This window comes from Eurypyga helias, unplaced genomic scaffold, assembly GCF_000690775.1.
Source record: "Eurypyga helias isolate BGI_N326 unplaced genomic scaffold, ASM69077v1 scaffold14335, whole genome shotgun sequence".
Taxonomy (NCBI): Eukaryota; Metazoa; Chordata; class Aves; order Eurypygiformes; family Eurypygidae; genus Eurypyga; species Eurypyga helias.
In genome coordinates, this window is record NW_010251082.1 from 41075 (window position 1) to 50052 (window position 8978).

At 40.8% G+C, this 8978-nt stretch overlaps 1 protein-coding gene across 1 annotated transcript in view; it reads left to right on the forward strand.

The window, feature by feature from the left end:
- Positions 1 to 8331, forward strand: part of NECAB1 (N-terminal EF-hand calcium binding protein 1) — a gene marked incomplete at both ends in the record, with an annotated part of 32783 nt that extends 24452 nt beyond the window's left edge. Inside the window, 3 exons of the mRNA XM_010151900.1 lie at positions 2427 to 2563; positions 5193 to 5305; positions 8255 to 8331. Of these exons, the coding sequence (XP_010150202.1) occupies positions 2427 to 2563; positions 5193 to 5305; positions 8255 to 8331 (327 nt within the window). The remainder of the gene's footprint in view (positions 1 to 2426; positions 2564 to 5192; positions 5306 to 8254) is intronic.
- Between the last annotated feature and the right edge of the window lie 647 nt (positions 8332 to 8978).

Consider the following 8978-nt stretch of genomic DNA (forward strand, 5'->3'; position numbering starts at 1 on the left):
TTTGTGGCACATTCTAAAATCGAAGTTAAATCTATTTAATAGTTTGGCATGTTATGCCTTTGCTCACTCTTACAATCAATATGCTGTAAAAGTTGCATTTGTGTGAGTTCTACACAGTGAGCATCCCTTCCCCTGGTTTCTGCTGAAAATATGATTTTTTTGTGACTCTGTTCTGATTCCATCCTACAATCTGAATTAGATCTTAGTCACCTAAATGAAAAAGGCCTGAAATCTCTTCCATTTAAGTACAGTTATTCTGACTAATTTTATATTCTCAATTTAAAGTTGTAACCCAGGGCATTGTCCCACTAATGTAGATCTAAACACGCAGAGCAGGATGCATTTCATGATCTAGGGGAATTTAAATAGATTATTCCTTACTGAGTTTTACTCAATGATAACTACTTTTCACTTGCCTTGGGGGTTTTCTGTAAAGGTAAGAATAAATAATTTTTATGAAATTATTTTGATGCAACATATAAAATAGGAAACAGAAAATTGCAAAGGCATATAACAATAATTAATAACTATTATAAAGTAATGTTACAAATAAAGTACAAATAAGCTATAGAGTGTTATATAACATAAATGGCTATATAGATAAATAGCAATATAGAAAAGAGAGGTCAAAGGGACCCGGTTTGTTCAGCCTGGAGAAGAGGCTGAAAGAAGATGTAGTTCTACTATCCAGAGAAGGGTTAGAGAAAGCAAACCAACATCATCTTTTTCAGGGGTGCATAGCAAAAGCACAAGAGGCAACGGCTACAGTTGGCAGAGGGAAAATGCTGAGCAGACATACAGAAAATACTCTGCGCAGAGAGGGTGGTGCAGCAGTGGACCAGGGAGATGCTGTATCTCTGTCCTTCAGTGTTCCAAACTCAGCTGGACACGTCCTCAAGCAGCCTGACCTAGCTTTGAAGTTGGCCCTGATCTGAACGGGGTCTGGCTTAGATGACAGGCCAATGTCCTTTCCCACTAGATTTTTGGGTCTCTTGCCTAAGCTCCCACCCCTTCTGAGAGATTTCAGAATTATGTTTTGTACCAGCCAGATCCTGTTTGCTCGGCTGAAGTAGAGCGAACACAGATATCTCCCTCCTTCCCCATCTCAAGGAGCTGCCCTTCTGGTAAGTGGATCAATGTGGTGTCAGGTCACCCAAGGGGAGAGAACCAGGCTGGTACCAGGGCTCGAGAGGACCAAGTCCTGAGATGTGGACTCCCTTAAGAGATAGCTAAACCCTACCTCCTCCACCTTTATAAAAAAAGAACCCTTCTGCAACTTTTAAGATAGCCATAAGCAAGTTTTAAAGACCACGATGACCTTTTCCACAGGGAAATCATTAATTATGTGTATTTTCAGTTGCATTAATGGAAACTCAAACCTTAGCCCCTTACAAAGGTCGCAGTTGTCTCTTGATGAAGAAGATGTGGAAAATTACCCTCATTCACTCACAATCAGTAAAACTAACAAGCAAACCCATATATTAACGCAGACGTATTTCATCTGGACTGCCCAAACTGCTGTGCAGTATAATTTATATACTAATGGATGGCAATTTACAGCTAATGAAATTCAAGAAACAGGCCATTTTTTTAGTTTATGTACAGATGCCATCAGCGGGTTCCATTATTAATTGATGGTGGAGCATGAGGACACTAGAAATGCTGGGCATGCCAGGTAAGCTGATTATACCATAATATACACTTAATAAATTGATACACATTTTTCTTAATTCAGAATGAATATTTTAGAATTTTAAATATAGGTGCAAACTCTTCTAATAACCAAGCTCCAACTCCCAGAATATTTAGATGCATTTCATGTAACTGTAAAATATATAGATACATGGTTTCCAATAAAATTAAACCAATTAAAGGCACAAAAATCAGTCAAAGACTGATAAATTCAGAAGGCAATCTCTTTAGCACAGGCAGTCCTTCAGCCAAGCTGCTGGTGGAGGTTTCCAGGGTAGCATTGCTAAGCACGTGCCCTGCTCAAGGACTATTCCCACAATCACTGTCAGAGGCATGCCGGTGGGCTCAGTAAACATCTTTTCACGAGAAAGGTTCTGAATAAAAACTATAAATTCACTTCTGCAGTTGTTAAACCTATCTTTGTTTTTCCACACTTAAGAAGTAATGTACTGCCATCAGCTGGAGTTAAGAAATTTAAGGAAAAGGGGGGGGGGTTGAGCAGAAACTATGTTGTGCCACTGTGTACCTGGGCCTGTCAGGTTCGGTGGGATCAGACCTGGAAATTCAGAGGTCTTCTTGTCCAGAAACATAAAGGTTGCTTATATGGTTTCCATGTTTAAGCACAAAAACATCCAAACTGCCTCCTTTCTGAATTATGTCTGATTCTTCCCTCACATATTTCTAACCTAGTAGGTAAATCCTGACCTTTTTTTTTTCTTTCATGTAATTTTTAGGACTATCAGGAGGCTTCCAACTTGGAGCAGTTTGTGACTCGCTTTCTTTTGAAGGAAACACTGAACCAGCTTCAGTCCCTCCAGAGCAGCCTGGAATGTGCCATGGAAACCACGGAGGAGCAAACTCGGCAGGAGAGGTGAGCAAACCTTCTGCCCAGCTGTAGTGAAGGGGGTGAGGAGTGGGGTCACCATGAACCCCCAAGACCATTTTACATTTCACCCAGCAACCTGATGTAATAGTAACAGGAAAAATAAAGGATACACTTTTTATTCCATATAGGAATTCATTATTAGGAGTTTTCCAGAAACTGAGTACAGGCAGGTTCCAATCTCATCCTGTGATTGGTTGCATGTAGCAGGACCATTTTGTCTTGTAGCAGGACCTACATCCTAGGATCTGCTCCTGTGACTTCTTTATAAGTCTGTTTAATATCAAGTGCAGAAACCAGATCACTGCAATTTGAAGAGCTCTGAAACTACTAACACACTGACTGTCTCCTTGTTTGGCTCTTCCACCTTCATGATTTTTTTTTTCATTCCTGGTTTCACAATGATCCCAGTGTTAAGAGCAGAAATAGCCAGGCTCTTGTGTGTTAAAGCTTCTTTCTAGAGCACGGTGTCACAGTATTGGTTAACATCTAGCTCTACAAACTCAATCACCTGCGTAACCTGTGGGTTAGCTGAACTTAATGACCTCACAGACTAGGGTTTACAGGATCAAGGATCAAAACATTTTTGAAAAGGTACTTGTCTTTATGGATTTGTTTTCCTCAGTATGCTATTGTTAAAGATAATAGGAAAAGCAAAATACAAGCTCTTGTGTTTCATGGACAAAACAGATCTCAACATTTCCTATCTTTTAAAATGCACTGCTTTTTCATTCTTTCATTTGAAAATGTCATCTTCTTGTTTGCTTTGCTTTTGGTTTTGAGATCTCTGAAGTACACGAATAATAAATACATGAGAGTTTTGTGCCAGCAGCTTGACTGCAGGAACAAGTAGGTTTTGAAATGCACCGAGTATGCACAGTGTATCATAGAATCATAGAATCACAGAATGGTTAGGGTTGGAAGGGACCTTAAAGATCATCTAGTTCCACCCCCCCTGCCATGGGCAGGGACACCTTGCACTAGACCAGGTTGCTCAAAGCCACATCCAGCCTGGCCTTGAACACTTCCAGGGATGGGGCATCCACAGCTTCTCTGGGCAACCTGTTCCAGTGCCTCACCACCCTCTCTGTGAAGAATTTCTTCCTGACATCTAATCTAAACCTATCTTCCCCTTCAGTTCCACATAGGTCTTTCCAGGTTACCCCCCACACAACTGATGGGAGAGACAGAAGTCTTTAAAGGCCAGTTCAGAGCTGGAGCCTAACTTAGGTGCTTTCACAGCCTCTGGAGTAATCATTGACTTCTTCTCTGATTTGCCTTTTAGGACAGCCTCTCTAGAAATCGTCTGGAAAGACCACCTGAGTAACTCAAACCACTCATTTGGGTGTATAGAATTGGGTGATATGAACATCCCTTTCACTGACAGCTTTCTTGTCTGCACTGGCTGTCTCGTAAGGCACTGCAGAGACTTCCTTCTCCAGTTTTATCAGGACAGTTATCTATTGTCCTCTTGGATGGCGAATATGGCAAAGAAAATGAGAAGGAGGTGTGACACTGTTAAGCCAAATACCATCTTCCCCATTTTCTGAGGTAGCAATAGAAAAGCCAGGCAAACTCAGCACTTTAGCTCCAACTATTTTGGAGAAAATGAGTTAGTTCTAGTGCAGATGCCCAAGTCTCTGTGTAAAATCATCTTCAATATTTTTAACTTAACTCAGGGGCAAACTGTCTGAATCAAAATCCCATTAAAACATTTCTAATTTAAGAGTGCTCACAGTGGGTAACTGCCATAATTTGTCTTACCATGAAGGGATTTTATGCTACAGAAAACACCTCCTTAACATAGTCTGAGCTTTTGGTGAGCTTTCATTCTGTGCTTCAAGAGACCAGAGAGCTTTCTGGAGACTCGGGAATTATCTACTGAAGTGTTTATTTTAATGTATGATATTCTTTACAACCACTCATCCAACTAACTGTTCAAAACTAACCATAGTCCTGGTCCTTCATTGTTCTCCAGACGGATGATGAAGAACAACGACGTGGAGACAGCCTTTAGTCCCCACACAAACGCTCAAGCTTCAGCATCGCATACAAACATAAGCCATTTCTCTATCTGCTGCATTTCAGTACTGGTCCCAGAAATGCATCTGTCCTCCATCTAATATTAGCTAATTCTCATCAGTTTTCCTTCCTTATTTACAGATACATGTTGCTGTTTATCTTCTCAATCTTTAAGCTGAAGGGGTCAATGTTTGAAGTTCATATCTCACTTTTCTCTGTTCTTGTGACCCCAGTTCCTCTGCAGAGATGCTACAAAACTCCCGTGAATGAAGAAATGGTGTGAATGGTTCCTTAGATCAGGTCAGAACTACATCACGGATAGATACTGACCTCGAGCTTTCTCTCCCTAAAAAATAGGTTTACACCAGCTTAACCCCTCTCTTTCTTTTTTTAACTTCTCTAATGACTAGCAGCTAATGACCTAAACACAACTAATTAGTAATAGCAAAAATCTGGAAAATAATTCTGTGGTCTCAATAGGTACTACTCTTTTTTTTAATTCAATGGGCAACATGCAAGCACATGTTGTGAGAACAAAAAGAGGAAAGCTCTCCCATGTGTTTTACCTTGTGAAGTCTCTTGTGTTTCTGTGCAGACAAGAACCAACAAAACCAGAAGTGTTCTCAGTTCAATGGCCAGGGAAACGCTCAGCTCGAAGGCTTCAGAGGAGCAACAGCCTGTTGCCAAATAGCTCTCATTTTAGCACAGGTATGGTGTTTCACATTTTAAAGATATTTAAAACATATGCATACACACATGCATGTACATAAAAATATACATGTAACTTCCTCTCAAAATTTAATTTAGACATGGTAATTAAGATACTTCACTGACAGAAATCAATCTTCAGTTTAATATAGAAGGTATTAGCTCAAACTCTAAGGAAAATAAATAGGTAGCCATAAATCCAAACTGATAAGCAATAAATACATAATTATGGGCTAAACTGTGGTATCATTTTGGGACTGTGGGTTGATTTCTTAGGTAATACTTGTAGGCTGCAGATAAGAGTGAAAAGGCTATAACTTCTACAGAACAAAGTTCTCTACTGTGACTTACATCCCAGCTGAGGGGAACAAATAAGAAATAGAGGGGAAAATACAAAACCTGAAGGCAAAAAAGATCATACAGAAAAAAAAAAAAGAGAAATGGCATTTTTGTTTTTCATTAAAAAAACCCACAAACATGAGAAGTTACTTTGGTAAATGGGATTCTTTCAAGCAGTGACATTAAGCATGAGGCAGCAGCAAAGGCATCTCCAGGGTTAGTGATGTCTCTCAGAATCAAGGTATGAAGATGACTGAAACACCAAAGTATGTGGTGGGTCAAGCTCTTCTTGACCAGTCATCTCACTGCTTGCAGGCACGTGCTCACCTCTTCCTTTTTCACCTTCTTTTGAAGACCCCCCTGTCACTCACATTCATGACTCACTTTCTGCCGCTCACCAAATGATGCTGTTTGTTCAGCGCAACGATGCAGGATGATGTCTGGTCCCTTGCTGTGAGTTGCTGGTGTTCGTAACAAAAAAGGTCACATAGCCTTGTCGCTGCACTCCTAATTCACAGAGTTCAGAAGGAACTGTACACGCTGTAGGTGTGTGTGTGCACTCAACACTCAAGGCAGCATTTCTTTAGCCTTTGTACTTGAGCCACACTGCCTCCTCTACACATCATACCTGTAGTAGGTCCCCAGCATTAAGGTTTCTTTCTTTGGTTAAAAAATAGTCCAAGCGCCACAAGAACTCTCAGCTGGAAAATGTGCAGGTTAATAAATGCGCGCATCAAAAGCATGTGTTGAAAAATCCTCAGTTTTTGATAAACAGCCTTCCTGTATCCTTAGAGCAATCACTTACGGACACATTAAAACCGTGGGTGATGCCAGGAACTGCTCTTATAATGCACATATCTGTTTCCTTGAATATTACCCTTTCCATCCGTTAGTCAATTTTCTTGAGACCTTAGCAAAGCAAAATTGTCCAGAGGCTTTGGAGAGTCTCAGAGATGCTTGTGCCTTTGTAGAACAACATTTTCTATCTTCACCTTTGCTGTATGACATCAGGTCATTATACAGTCATGAGTATGACAGCAGTAGAGATGGAGAACTAGGAATTCCCCTGAAGGGGGCACATCCTATCCATATAGAGAGATGAGACACAATTAACAGCCAATGTCTTTAGTATAACCTGGGAAAAAAAAGACCTAAGAGAGTTATTATGATGAAACATAATCAGTCTTGAGTTGGTCAAAATTTGCAGTCACCACAGGCATAAATAACACATCTCAAAACCAAAATCTCATTCTAGAAAAATCTGGTGTAGGAAGGATCAATCCTAATAATCAGATTGCTGCAATTCATTGAGCACCTAGGAACGCTGTTTGGTTACGGAGGTAAAGAAGGATCATTAGCTGCAAGGGTCATCCAGTTAACGTTATTAAATCAGTTATAGAGTCCACTGCGAGATTACATTCATGTAAACAGCATGTTGCAGATGAATGTAACAAAGCTGAAACCCCCCCAGAGTGGAAGTATAAAAACAGCTGTTGCAGCTAAATGAACCTTTTGTGAACGAAAACCCCTTATTCCCAATGCATACAAGACATTCTATGATTATGTTAGGAGACTCCTTCAGGAATCCCTCTGTACCATGATTCCCCAAAACCCCATGCTAGAAACCCAGATAATTTAGCTGCACATGTACACCCAATTAATTATTTTCTGCAGTTCATGAGAATGTATTACTTTATTGGGAAGGAACATATATACTCTTAACCTTTGAATAATCCTGGAATCTGATGGAAAGCATTGTGTCAGGACCCTGAGAACTCCAACAGGCTGACCACGGCAATGTCCTCGCAGTTGGAGCCCTACAGCAGGGCTGCTGTCGCTGCAGGAGGGACTAAGATCCTATCACCTAAGCTGGTGTTCATAACAAGAAAGGGCATGCCAGGATATTTAAGGCAGTCTTGGCTGCCTTTCTTTCACCTTCACCAGTGCTCACAGGGGAAGGAGGAACTGCAGACAATGGGATGTATTTGAAAGGATTCATAGAATCACAGAATGGTTTGGGTTGGAAGGGACCTTAAAGACCATCTAGTCCCAACCCCCCTGCCATGGGCAGGGACACCTTCCACTAGACCAGGTTGCTCAAAGCTTCATCCAGCCTGGCCTTGAACACTTCCAGGGATGGGGCATCCACAGCTTCTCTGGGCAACCTGTTCCAGTGCTTCACCACCCTCTCCGGGAAGATTAAGAAATTTCAAGCTAAGAAAAACATTAAGACAGAGAGAGCTTACACACACACAAGATGATTTCGCATTTTGAGCAGAAGGTGCTCAGGTTATGAGCTGGTTCCATCTGCAGAGGAGAGTTTTCATCTTTTCAGGTATCAGCATGATTTCAAAAGCACTGGTATTAATCTAGAATGTAGTTTTCATTCTGTATTTGATTTCTATTATATCTTTAAAAAGTAATTCATACAGTCAAAATCATGCTTTCCTTTAGTTACACCTAAATGAATACTGAACTAGTTGCAGCACAATCTTTGAGAAGCAGAATAAATTGCGAACTAAGCTAAACTTTTTTACGAAGTAAATGAATACACGATGTTCCAGCACTTAGTAATATTTTATAAATGTTCATTATTTATCTTTTCCAAACGTTGGATTGAGGAAGACAGCCAGTGGATGACCCAGATAAACAGACTCCAAAAGCTGATTGACAGGCTGGAAAAGAAGGTGTGTGTTTGTTGTTTTCGTGTTTTTTCTCTCACTTTCAGTAAAGCAATCCTTAAACCACAAACGCTTTGAACGTCCCAGTCACAGCCTTTCCAGTCAATAATGAGTGAAACTTCAGCATCACCTAAGAAAGCCAACACACATTAAATGCCTAGATATTCCTTTTACCTTCTTCTTTCCTATTTCATGAGAACATGACATGGTTTTCCCATGCTCCCCTTTCCCCTTCCCATCACTATAGATCCAACTTTTCATAAAGATCTGAAAAATCGCATTACTCTGACTGGAGGATGTTACTGTATGTAGTTACGCTTGTTTTGGGGAACATGGGACAAGCCTCTCTTTTTAGGATATGATTTTTTTCTCTTCCTCTCCACACATTCCCACTAAAGCTTGAAAGAAAGGTTTTTTTCTTCCTTCCCCTTCCGACAATACTGATTTATAAAAATTGAAATGCTTTCCTACTGCGTACAGTTCAACCAAAAGCTGATGCAAATCCCACCATCCTGCCTGGGAGCTGCGGGAGCCACAGCAGCTCCGGGGCTGCACCAGCCCCCCAGAGCCCTGAGTCTGCCTATAGGTCCCATGCCAAAGCAGAGCCTTCCAGGAGTCTGACAAATTACCAGCCTGATCCAACGATACAAAGC